The 13,099-nt window shown below is 34.8% G+C and overlaps 1 protein-coding gene across 25 annotated transcripts in view; it reads right to left on the bottom strand.

The window, feature by feature from the left end:
- Positions 1-13,099, bottom strand: part of CSPP1 (centrosome and spindle pole associated protein 1) — a 196,653-nt gene that overhangs the window by 100,443 nt on the left and 83,111 nt on the right. For 22 of the 25 annotated variants that reach the window (XR_012128224.1, XM_036998184.2, XM_036998183.2 and 19 more), the window contains 5 exons: positions 9,275-9,368; positions 8,199-8,256; positions 6,325-6,533; positions 4,129-4,250; positions 3,691-3,769 (listed from right to left, as the gene is read on the bottom strand). The exons of 1 other annotated variant lie outside the window; for it this stretch is intronic. Coding sequence is in view for 23 of the 24 variants with exons in the window: in XM_036998184.2 (XP_036854079.2) it covers positions 3,691-3,769; positions 4,129-4,250; positions 6,325-6,533; positions 8,199-8,256; positions 9,275-9,368 (562 nt within the window). In the remaining variant the exon portion in view is untranslated. Of the gene's footprint in view, positions 1-3,690; positions 3,770-4,128; positions 4,251-6,324; positions 6,534-7,721; positions 7,764-8,198; positions 8,257-9,274; positions 9,369-13,099 lie in introns of all 25 variants that reach the window. 2 more of the 25 variants (XM_036998189.2, XM_036998186.2) reach the window with 2 other exon arrangements.

Here is a 13,099-nt window from a genome sequence, read left to right as displayed (position 1 = left end):
AACTTCAGATGGCCAACAGACACATGAAACGGTGCTCCACATCACTAATCATCAGGGAAATGCAAATTAAAACCACAACAAGATATCACCTCACACCAGTAAGGATGGCCAGCATCAAAAAGACTAAGAACAACAAATGCTGGCAAGAATGCAGAGAAAGGGGAACCCTCCTACACTGCTGGTGGGAATGTAAGCTAGTAGAAAGCAATGTGGAGATTCCTCGAAAACTAAAAATAGAAATACCATTTGATCCAAGAATCCCACTCCTTGGAATTTACCCAAAGATTACAACTTTTGTGACTCAAAAAGACATATGCACCCCTATGTTTATCACAGCACTATTTACAATAGCCAAGATATGGAAGCAACCTAAGTGTCCATCAGTAGATGAATGGATAAAGAAGATGTGGTACATATACACAATGGAATACTATTCAGTCATAAGAAAGAAACAAATCCTACCATTTGCAACAACATGGATGGAGTTGGAGTATATTACGCTCAGTGAAATAAGCCAGACAGAGAAAGACAAGTGCCAAATGATTTCCCTCATTTGTGGAGTATAACAACAATGCAAAATTGAATGAGCAAAATAGCAGCAGACTCACAGACTCCAAGAAGGGACTAGTGCTTACCAAAGGGGTGGGGTGTGGGCGGGCGGGTTGGGAGGGAGGGAGAAGGGGATTGAGGGGTATTACGTTTTGTACACATGGTGTGGGGGATCACAGGGAAAACAGTGCTGCACAGAGAAGACAAGTAGTGACTCTGTGGCATCTTACTACACTGATGGACAGTGACTGCATTGGGGTATGGGTGGGGACATGATAATATGGCTAACTGTAGTAACCACGTGGTTTTTTCATGTGAAACCTTCATAACAGTATATGTATATCAATAATATCTTAATAAAAAAAATTTTTTTAAGTAATTCTTCATGATTTCAGACTAAGTTTCTGGTTGTGATAACAAAAAGAGCACAAGCAATCAAAGAAAAATTGGACTTCTAAATTAAAAACTTGTGTTTCAAAGGATACTATAAAGAAAGTGAAATGACATACCACAATATGAGAGAAAAGTACCAAAAATTATTTATGTGATAAGGGACTTTATATCTACAATGTGTAAAGGACTCCTACAACTCAATAATAAAAAAGATAAGTAACCCAATTTTTTAAAGGACCAAGGCTTTGGTTTGACATTTCTCTAAATAAATGGCTAGTAGACCTGTAGATAGAAGCTCAGTATCATTAGTCCTGAGAGATACGCAAATGAAATCCACAATGAGATACTACTCCATACCCATGAAGATAGCTATAACTTTTTAAAATCTGAAAATAAAAAGTGTAGGTGAGAATATGAAGAAATTAGAGCCCTCATCTCATTGCTGATGGGAATGTAAAACAATGCAGCTGCTGTGGAAAACAGTTCCCCAAAAAGTTAAATATAGAGTTACCAATTCTACTACTAAGTATATACCCAGAAGAATTGAAAACTGATATTCACACAAAATGTGTACACCAATGTTCACAGCAGTATTATTTTAGTCAAAAAATGGAAACAACCCAAATGTCCACTGACTGATGAATGGATTAACAATTTATGGTGTATAAATACAATGGAATATTATTCAGCTATAAAAAAAGTTGAAAAAAATGTTAAGATGGTAATACTTAAGCAGATCTACACATTCTACAAAATCTCTTATCAAAATCCCAACTGCCATTTTGCAGAAATTGACAAGATGGTCCTAAAATTCACATGAACTGCAAAGGATCTAGAACAGCAAAACAACTTAGGAATAGAAAAACTTTTTGGATAACTCACATTTCCCAATTTCAAAACTTACCTCAGTTCTACAATAATTAAGTGCTACTGGCTGAAGGATAGCCACATACATAGATGAATGGAATAGAGAATCCCAGAAACAGACCCATACAAATATGTCCAACAAATTTCTTAAAAAGTACAAAAGCAATTCAATAGAAGAAATATTATCTTGTCAACAAATGGTGCTTGGAGCCACTGGATACCCATTAAAAAAAAAAAAGGCCCTCAATCTAAGTCTCACATCTTAACCAAAAACTAACTCAAGATGGGAATAGGCTTAAATGTAAAACTAAAAAACTTTTAGGGGGGAAAAAAGAAAAACGGGAGAAAATCTTTGGGATCTAGAGCTAGGAAATGAGTACTTAGACTTACACTGAAAGCATGAGCCATAAAATGAAAAACTGATAAACTGGATTTGATAAGAATTTAAATTTTTGCTCTGTGAAAAACCCCACTAAATGGATGAAAAGATAAGCTTTAAACTGAGAGAAAATATTTGGAAACCACATATCTGACAAAGAACTAGTATTTAGGACATATAAAGAGTACTTAAAATGAGTAGTAAAAAAAAAAGTGACTAGAAATGTGCAAAAGACATCAAGAGGCATTTCACCAAAAGATTTATAGATGGCAAATAAATACATGGAAGATGTGCAGCATCATTATCAAGGAAATGTATATTAAAACCCCAATGATGTATCACTACACACCTATCATAATGGCACAAGCAAAAGTGAAAACACCAAATGCTGGTGAAGATGTGAAGAAACCGTATTTGTCATACATTGTTGATACAAATGTAAAATGGTACAGTATCTCTGAAAACAGTTTATCAGTGTCTTACAAACCTAAACCTGTAACTACCATACAACTCAAAATTAATACTCTTCGGCAATTATCCCAAAGAAATGGAAGATTATGCTCACACAAAATCCTGTACACTAATGTTTACCGTAACTCTATTAACTTGGATGTCCTTTAACAAGTGAATGCAGTATACATACCATGAAATGATAATCAACAATAAGAACAGTTTATACATGCAATAACCTGTATGAATCTCCAGAGAACCCCAAAAAGTTACATACTATATTATTCCATTTATATAACATTCTTAAAATATCAGAGAAATGAAGAACAGGTTAGTTTCTGCCAGTGACCAGGGGCAGGAGGAAAGCAGGTATAGCTATGAAAGGACACCATAACAGATCCTGGTGATGATGGAAGTGTTCTGTATCTTGACTGTATTCAATATCACTTACTGATACTGTACCAGTTTCCCAAGATGCTAGCATTGGGAGGAAAGTAGGTAAATTGTACACAAGATGTCTCTATTTCTTACAATTCTACCATGGGAATCTACAATGATCCCTAAATAAAAAGTTTAATTCTAAAAAGATACTCTAAAGTATATTTACTAATATGGAAAAATGTTTATAATATGCTATTACTTTTTAAAGCAGGTTATGGAATATATACAATATAATATCATTTTGGTGTGTGTTGTGTATACATTTTGTGAGTTCATAGAAAGTCTACCTAGTTGAATATTTAGATATGTCTATCTCTGGATGAATGAGGTTTTAGGTGATTTCAACTTTTGCATATGCTTGTTTTCTTTCTTTATCAATAATAAGCATGCATGACTTTTCTACTGAGAGAAACTGAGGTTATTCTTAATTTTAAAATGTGCTTTCTATGAAACACTGACTTAAAAACTACTTTCGACATACTGGTTATACAATAGTGGAAATATTCAAATAAGTTCTATCTGCTCTGAAGATAAACAGGAGTTGAATAATACAGGTTCTATGGAAGACAAATTCATCTTAAAAGAAATTATTATTTTAACTAACAACTTACATAATAGGTTGTGCTGGCTGGTGGGTGACAGGAACACTAACATAAGCTGCAGGCTTTATTTCCATCATTCCTGAACCATCTTAGAAGAAAACAAACACATTTATTTCAGACTATCTATTTAATAAAATTTTATCCCTAAGGGAAAAGTCACATACTGAAAATGTTACTTTAGGCAAAATTCTTATTTCCTTATGGGTTAGTATAGTTAGCAAAAAATAATACAAGAAAACCCAAAATAGTATTTCTTAAAGCTAGATGAAAAAGGAAATAGCTATGTGCTATGACTGAGTTTTAAAATACAGCATTTATTAACTCAATAAGTATTATTTGAATTAAGTAAAGGTGTGCTTATCTCATTTCTATATTTTTTACTTGCCAAAAAACCAATTTTCCTGGCTGTAACACTGGAAATAAAAGTTTACCCTATTGAAAACTTACAATAAGCAAGACTGGGATCCAAAGTATTCCTGGCCCCATAAAAATAGTATGCATCATCATAAGGAGTTCGATAGTTAGTAGCCAAAGGTGGTAGTAGGGGAGGTGGAGGCAGAGATGCAACCCTACATCAAAAGAAGATTGGAAAATTCTCATATTCATTGCAAATTCTTCTTAAATGAAGATAATATTTTTGCAAAAAATGTTACTGAAAATCAAACTGCTTCATTACAAAAAGCCACCATCTTGCTTCAATCTATTCTCAAAAATTATGACTCAAAAGCAAAAAATATGACAAAATTTCAGAAATTAAGGTATAGCACTTACATAGACAAATTCCTTGGATAATATTCAATGAATTAATATCAAATTAGTCACTATATGCCATTATTGAACAAACATGGTCCCTGTCCCTCAGGAGTAATACAGAAATTAACAATTACAACAAAGTACAGTAAATAAAACAACACAAGTAGACAAAGGGTACTATAGGAACCTGTAAGAGGGACATTCAAATCACATAGGGGAAAGGAAGAAAGTTTAAAGGCAGCTTTCTAGAAAAGGCAGTGATTTAGACATGTTGCTAGAGTGAGTGAATGGCAGAGAGGAAGGATAGGGACAGAAAGAGGTACGAAACAGGATTCACATGGTTCCATTTGATTGGGGAAAAGGGTGTTACTTTTTAACTCTAAAAATATATTATTCTTTCAAAGGAAGTCAGCTATAATATGAAACGGAAACCACTTAAATAACAACAGAGAAGTCTTGACATGTTTAGTATTTCATAAAGTTAAAATTTCTAAACCCTCTACTTTGGCACTTAATTACTGATTAGGAAATATCTTTCTTTCCACCAAGTCCGTATTTTCCAATAATAAAAATGGAAAAAGCAAATTCCTTTAGATGAACAGATGAAGAGAGAAGATAAAAGATGAAAGAGAAGGGGGGAATCCTTGAATATTTTCATTTCAAAATGTATCTTAATAGGTCCTCCATTGTGTATACTTCAAAATAATTCTGAAGAGCTAAGAAGTTCTCTTTAGTCATGCATGTTTTTTATATTTGCTAGATACTCAGTGTGTCTCACCTGTTTTCACTCCATAATAACAAAGCAGTAGAAAAAAAAAAAACTTCTATGAAAGGGAACTGTCATTAAATCTTAAATTTTTAGAGATTTATGTAAGATTTAATGCCCATAACAACCCTGTAATTGTAGATCAGAAAAATTATTACTATTACACTTTTACAAAGAAAATCAAAGTTCAATGAAGTTTTTCCCAAATTCATATAGTGAGGCCAATCATTTTCATTCTTAAACCAATACTGAGACCATCATATCATACACTGTAATTTCAATCCCACACAGTCTTTGGAGTCAGGAAGCCATTAGATGAAATAAACAAGACATGATAAATACAGTAAACACAATCCTACAATTGTTAGCAATAAATAAAAGACTAAGTCTCATTGAAAGAAAGTATAGCCCAGAAAATATCAATATTAACAAAGAAAAATGCCTGATTAAAATACACTCCAATAATTAATACATTAACAGCAGGTAAAAAATAAGATCCAGTTCTATTGAGAGAAGAAAGAATAACAAAGAAAATATTAATGCTAGTAACAGGTTTTCTTTATGTAGTCTAACATAGCATGATGCCAAATCCTTACTTTAACATCTAAATTACAGATTTTATAATCTCAACATTTTTTATTTCAGGTATTTTGAGCTGCATGGCCAATAAGGAATTAGAGAAAGAGTTGAAGGGAACAGAAGTTAAAGTAATACATGTAAAAGAGTAACATTAGAAACTTTTTCTGCATAAACTGAAGAAAGTATTCAATGTTTGCCAAGTGGAAATTAGAGAACTGAAGAAAACATGTGGCTTTTATAAGTTAAAATATATTAAAAATAGATATTCTAAAATACGACAAAAAATGAAGCACTAAATGTACTTACTTGTTCATTCTAAAAATATTAAAGCATCTTTGAAACAATAGAAGAATGTCATAAGGATTTCCCTTGTTTTTATAATAACAGAGAAGAGACTAACAAACAAATTTCAAGAGAAATTATTTGACAAAAGCCTTTAGTTGTACAAAAATCTCTGAAGGATAATATTACCTGCTACAGCAAATCCAGTAAGATATAATTATACCATACCTAATGCCGAAACACAAAACATTTTAAACAAGCACCTGGGAGGCACCATTTCACCAAGGGTGCTGATGAGTCCATTGTGCAAATCTTCATTTTGAGATGGGATGGAGTGAACTGGTGGGATGGGTGGGACAGATGGGGCAGATAAAGGAGGGAGAGGTGTCTGGTAAGCTACTCTGGGTCTTTCAGGTGGTATCATCTCTTCAAAGTGTCTTGGTGCCACACTAAACTGCTTTAGTCTATCAGGCTAAAATAAAGAAAAAAATCTGTTTGTTACATATAACCATAAATCTAAAGGTGGAAGGGACCTCAAAAGACCCTTTATCCCTAGCTGCCAAACAGTTAGTCACAGAATAACAGAATTTTACAGCTATCAAATATTTTGAAGATCTAAGCCTTATTTTATCAATGGGGTAATTGAGGCTCCTAAGTACATACATCATTAAGGTCCTCACTATTAATAAAAGAATCAAGCCAAGACTAGACCAGATACTAACTCTAAATATAAACCTTTCTATATTACAATGCTATGCTGCTTTTCTACCCAATTGCAATTTCTAACATAAAGTATTCTCTAGAATAGTCAGTAAACATTTTCTGTAAAGAGCCAGATGTAAATATAGCAAGCTTTGCAAGCCATGTGGTCTCTTTGCAACTATTCAACTTAACCAAAGTGTTAAAGTAAAATAGCCCCAAACAATATGTAAACAAATGAGCAACGGTGTACTGCAATAAAACTTTATTTTTAAAAACGAAGTAACTACATTTGGCCCAAGCTATAATTTGCCAACCCCTGCTCTAGAATATCATTTATATGTCCTTTTTTAAGATTTGAACATCAAAAGTAAATAATGGTCTATTATGTCTAGTATTTTTATTTATTTAGTCTCATGAAGCAACTTAACACTCTAAAGCTTGTTTCATTCGATTATAAATAAGGTCTTTCAAATACTAATGAAACTACAAATCTCAAAGTTTTAACATGCCACCATATTACATTAAAAAGTTCAAGATTTTATAAGTTTTTTATTATGAAACTATTTCAATAGTATTTATTGATAGAGAAAAATACATTTAGCTTTGGAATTTATCCTTTTTTCCCCACAATATTTAATTCTCCAGGAATGACTTCTCAAATTAACCAAAAGTTTTATTCTATGTTCAATCAAAAACCACATTGGGAGTGATGCGGGTGCAGTATTAAACTTTTTAAAACGGATAACCCACAAGATATACTTAGCAAAAATGAGAGTAAATAAAAGTTGTGTACAAATGAGTAATTTTAAATTACTGTATTCTTCTTAAGAATGAACTTTTTAATGAAATTAAAGTTTCTTAATCATTCAAAGATAAAACAAAAACTTGCCTTAGCAAACAGATTCCATATATCCAACTACAGAAAAAGGGCATTTTGAGAAGAGCAATTAATTATTACCTTCTCCTTATATAACTGCAATGATGTGAGTAATTCATTCCACTTATTGATGAGAATTGCAAAATTAAAGTAAAAATAAGGTTATTATACCTCTAAATTTACATTAAACAAAGATTACTAAAATGCTTAAAGATTTCGGTTTTTCTGGAAATCACTCTAATATAAGAAAAGTGGTCAATACTTAAGAAAAATACTAACATCTACTGTATACTAAATTGTTTCGGAGTAGTACATGTGAACAAAGTAGATGGACTAATTTAAAAAGATCTAAAAAATGATGTACTATGAAAAAGGAAATATCTTAGAGAAATAAACAAGTAATAGGACTCAAATTCTATGAGAACTAGATTTAGTTTATTACTACACAAATTGGTCTATTCTTACATTTTACCCAGTATCTTCTATCTCCACCTACTACCACATTTGCAGCCTATGTGAATGAAAGATTAAACATTAAAAGATGCTAGGAACCCTTACCGATTTCTCAGGGTCTTGTGCTCCAGAAGCTGCAACCCTGAGCTCCAAATCTTTTTCTCTGAACAAAATAAAAGTTTTATGTATTAAAAAGTTAAACACTATCAAAATCATAATTATTACTGAACAAACTTACACAGAAGGTCCAAGCAATAACATCTCCAAAAACAAATAATTCCATTAACTGACTCTGAAAACTAAATTTGCTGAATTGGTGCAAAATAATCTAGAATTCACATATAAACTGTCTTGGAATAAGTATCTTTCAACCAGTGCCTTGGGTACTTTAACACCTAGGCAAGCAGTTCACACAGAATGAAGTATAAAGTAAAACAAAATCTTGACTTTGTGAAACAAATAAAAAGCTTCTTTTAGGGTACAAGTATATTTTCAGTATCCTAAAAAGAAGGGAAAAAATTAAAAATTAGTATCATACTTCCTAATAAGAGTTTTTAAGAAAATGCTGGGCGATGGCTAATAGCAGATATTGCCTTCCTCTTAGAGGAAAAAAGGTAAAACTAAAAGATGACAGGTCTCAAATTCTTTAGGACAAAGATATCTATTGATAATTTTAAACTAATCAATATTTCACAGCTTATTTCTACAAAAAAGACTACAAACTCTTAAGACTATGTACAGTATAAAATCTATGGATTTATCATGATTATTTTTATATTGCATATTTATGTGAGCTTACCATTTCACATTATTCTAAGACAAAATACTTTTATTATACATTTGTTATTATATATGAGATAATATAGTGGGCATATAGGTAACATTAAATATTACCCTAAGCCAAAAACTGAAGAAATCAATGAAGGCATATGTAAAAGGCCTGCTACAGGATATATACAGAGTCTCACTTATTACCTATGACAAAGAAAATGAACACATTCATACTATTTGATTACCTTGGCTGATTAACAATGTGGAGATTGAAATAGAAGTGCTTTACAAATATAAAATCAACTTAGGAAAAATATCTTATTTCACTATGTCATAGTTACCACTATGGCATTTTACACAACTGCATATTAAATTCAAAACATCTTTTAAAAATGCAAACCTTTCATTACCGTCTCTTGTTATTCTGTTGTTCAGCAATTTGTTCCAATAGTTCTAGTCTATATTGCTCTTTCCTTCTCTGAATAAGTTCTCGATCTTCACCTCCTAGAAAGTGGTAAGAAAATAATACAGTATTAATTCTTGAACTGTGCAACTCTTAATTTTAAGAACCTCAAGTTTAAATTACAACAGAGTAATTACTGCATATGTAGGAAATACAGAAGGTAAAATCCTATTTTTCATCATTAACCTCTTCAAACGAGTTTCATAATTTATGAATACTAGGGGTCAAACACAAGACACATTAATATTTACCAAATTTCTACAGTTAGTCAACAACTTATTTGAGTTCATTATTTTCAAATAAGAGAATACTCTATCCTCATCTCCATTTTTCCAGTAATTGGGATAATAGCTCTACTAGTATCTCCCAGAAGCCTGTAAATAAACAAGTGCATCCAAAATGAAAATCTCAAAAGCAAATGTCCCTCTGTTTTCTGGTAATGCCCTAATAATCGAGCTTTGATTGCTTATCCTCTCTTATCCACTTTATATACGAACCCTCTTTTCTATTCTCCTGGCTTTTATCCTTAGGCAGGAACTCTCGACATTTCTCCTGGATTGCAGCAGTAACCTAGCTAGTCTCCAGAACTCCACCTCTCCCTACTCCAATATACCTAGCACTTATGTAAGATGAACTATCTTATCATACTGGTACCCTGCTCCAAAAACTCCCATGGTTACCTAAATTCTACAGAAGAAAAATTTAAACCTCTCATCCTGACCTCATTTATGCAAAAATCCAGTTGTGCAAACATTTTGGATCCACAGAAGATCATTATTATTGCATATGTTAATGACACAAAATAACTTCTTAATTTAGGTATGTATGATCTGCAATACCACAAATCACAGGATATCAAAAACGCAACTGAACCAGTAATTTCTCTACTGTCTTAACTATTAGTCTACCAACCTTCAGTGGACATAGAGCATCTGAATTTATCCAGTAAGCACAGATAACAGCAATACTGAAGTTCCCACAGGGATAACAGGACTTACATTAAGGTTAATAATAATGTTTTATAATCGAAGTAGATAAATCCACTGTGCTTCTGATCATATGGAGCAAGAAGCACAGAACTTAACTTCTCACCATAAAAAAGGTAATAAAACTAGGCAAAACAGATTAGGAAGTAACTGTTTTTCAGAGACTGAACAACAGACAGCAAAGGACTGTAACACCTGAATAAATGAAGTTAGCCCTTTCAGCACTACTATTTCTGCCTGAATGCAGTATCCAGACTGCAGGTACAGGGAAGGAGAAACCAAAGTCAAACTGGGCAGATAAAGACCAAAATCCACAAAGGCTAATAAAATGGCTGGAAGTTTAGGCAAAGATCCAAAAGGAAGCATAAAGAGCTTTAGAAATCTGTCAAGGGGTTTCTTCAAACTTTACTGTGCACTAGTCTTACTTGCACAGAGTGAATCCATTAGGCTGCGCAAAAAAACATGGAAGGTGCACAAACTGCACAATTCTCGGATGTCTTCAAACAAAGTGGAAAGACTCCAGCCAACTAGAGTGGAGTCCCTGGTGACCCCTCCGGGTATTTTGGAAAGACCCTCAGAAAGGTTACTCTGTAGAGCTGAACTATACCTGGGAGGAAGGCTACTCTAGATGTCCATAACTATACTTAAAATAAGGTCTCAAAAACTGGTTCTTAAGTAATATTAAAAATGTGACAGTGGTAGGCAAAATTCTCAGATCTATGTTCCCTGCCTTCTGGTGCTGAGTCCCTGTATAAACCCTCCCCTTGAGTGTGGGCAGGCCCTATGACTGGCTTCTAGCCAACAGAATATGGCAAAGGTGAAAGGAATTTGCAAATCTAAGTAAGGTACAAAATCAATTCTGAACTAATCAAGAGACATTATCTAAGGTGAGCCTGATGTACTCACTGGTAATCTCCTGGTTGGCATGATAAACTGAACAGCCATGGTAGAGAAGCCTGAGTGGCAAGAAACAGCAGATACCCTCCAGGAAGCAAGGGCAGTCTCCTGCCAACATCCTATGAAAAGCCAGGGCCCTTAGGAATACAGCCATCAGGAAATGAAGTATGCCAACAATATGAATGGGCTTAAAAACAGATTCTCATCCAGTAAAGCATCCAGATGAAAAAACAGCCTGGCTGACACCTTAATTACAGCCTTGTGACACTTGAGCAGAGAACCCACCTAAACTCCATGCCCTCTGAAACTGTGAGATAATATGGGATATTTTGAGCTACTAAATTTGTGCTCATCTGTGATAATACAGTGACCTATAATCTTTAGAAAAGTTAGCTAATAGAAAAAAAAAAATCACACAATGAAGATGGGAAAAGATGTTAAAATAGCTACCATAACCATGCAAATATTTAAATGAAAATAGTAACTAAGGAGGGAGGAGCCAAGATGGCAGCATGAGTAGGACTGAGGAAATCTCCTCCCAAAAACATATATATTTTTGAAAATACAACAAATACAACTATTCCTAAAAGAGAGACCAAAAGATACAGGACAACAGCCAGGCTACATCTACACCTGTGAGAACCCAGCTCCTCACTAAAGAGGTAAGATAGAAGCCGCGGACCGGTGGGACCCAAATGCCCACCACCCCAGCTCCCTGGTGGGAGCAGAGGAGTTGGAGCAGTGAGGGAGAGGGAGTCCAGGACTGCTAAATACCCAGCCCTAGTCATCCACACTGGGAGCACAGACATACAGTGCGTGATGTGCTGGATACTAGGGAAACAGAACAGTAAGACCTGTGAGTGGGTTCCCACAGCCAGCGCCCCTGGAACAAAAGAAAAGCGAGTTCTTTTTGAAAGTCTTAAAAGGATAGGAGACTCACAGCTGGACGGAAGCATCCTGGCACACTCAACCCAGCAGCTGGAAATCCTGGGGAACTTTGGGTGCCCTAACCCCTGGGCAGCAGCACAGCCCTGAGGTCCCTCACAGTGATAAAGACCCTCCCACCCGTTCCCCCTATGGGGCGGCCCCGCCATAAGGGAGCAGCAACCTGAAAGCGAACACGCCCACAGCAACCGTGCGGACCTTACACCACAGCAGCCCGGACAAGAATCAGAGACCCCCATCTGCGCACAGCTACACAGCACAAGCCACTAGGGGTTGCCGTTTTCCCAGGAAAGGAAGGCCAGGAGCAGGTGGAAAGGGACTGTGTTCTCCCAGCTGACACACATACCAAATGCCCACAACTACCTCTATTGCCATGAAAAGGGAGAAGAATTTGTCCAGACCAGAATCACACAGACATCCTCACTTGAGAGGGAACCTGGGGAAATAGATTCAAACAATCTTTCTGAAAAACAATTCAAAATAAAGGTCATAACCATGCTGATGGACTTGCAGAGAATATGCAAGGGATAAAAAGAGAGTACAGAAATACAACAATCTCTGGACGGACTTAAAAGCAAAATGGACGAGATGGAAGAGGCCATTAATGGAATAGAAATCAGAGAACAGGAATGCAGAGAAACTGATGCAGAGAAAGACAAAAGGATCTCCAGGAATGAAACAATATTAAGAGAACTGTGTGACCAATCTAAAAGGAACAATATCTGCATTATCGGGGAACCAGAAGAAGAAGAGAGAGAAAAAGGGATACAAAGTGTCTTTGAAGAAATAATTGCTGAAAACTTCCCCAAACTGGGGAGGAAATAGTCTCTCAGACCACAGAAGCACACAGAACTCCCAACATAAGGGACCCAAGGAGGACAACACCAAGACAGATAAAAATTTAAATGGCAAAGATCAAAGACAAGGACAGAGTATTAAAGGCA

This window comes from Manis javanica, chromosome 2, assembly GCF_040802235.1.
Source record: "Manis javanica isolate MJ-LG chromosome 2, MJ_LKY, whole genome shotgun sequence".
Classification (NCBI taxonomy): domain Eukaryota; kingdom Metazoa; phylum Chordata; class Mammalia; order Pholidota; family Manidae; genus Manis; species Manis javanica.
The sequence above is the reverse complement of the archived record's forward strand: the minus strand, read 5'-3'. Positions and strand labels throughout refer to the sequence as shown.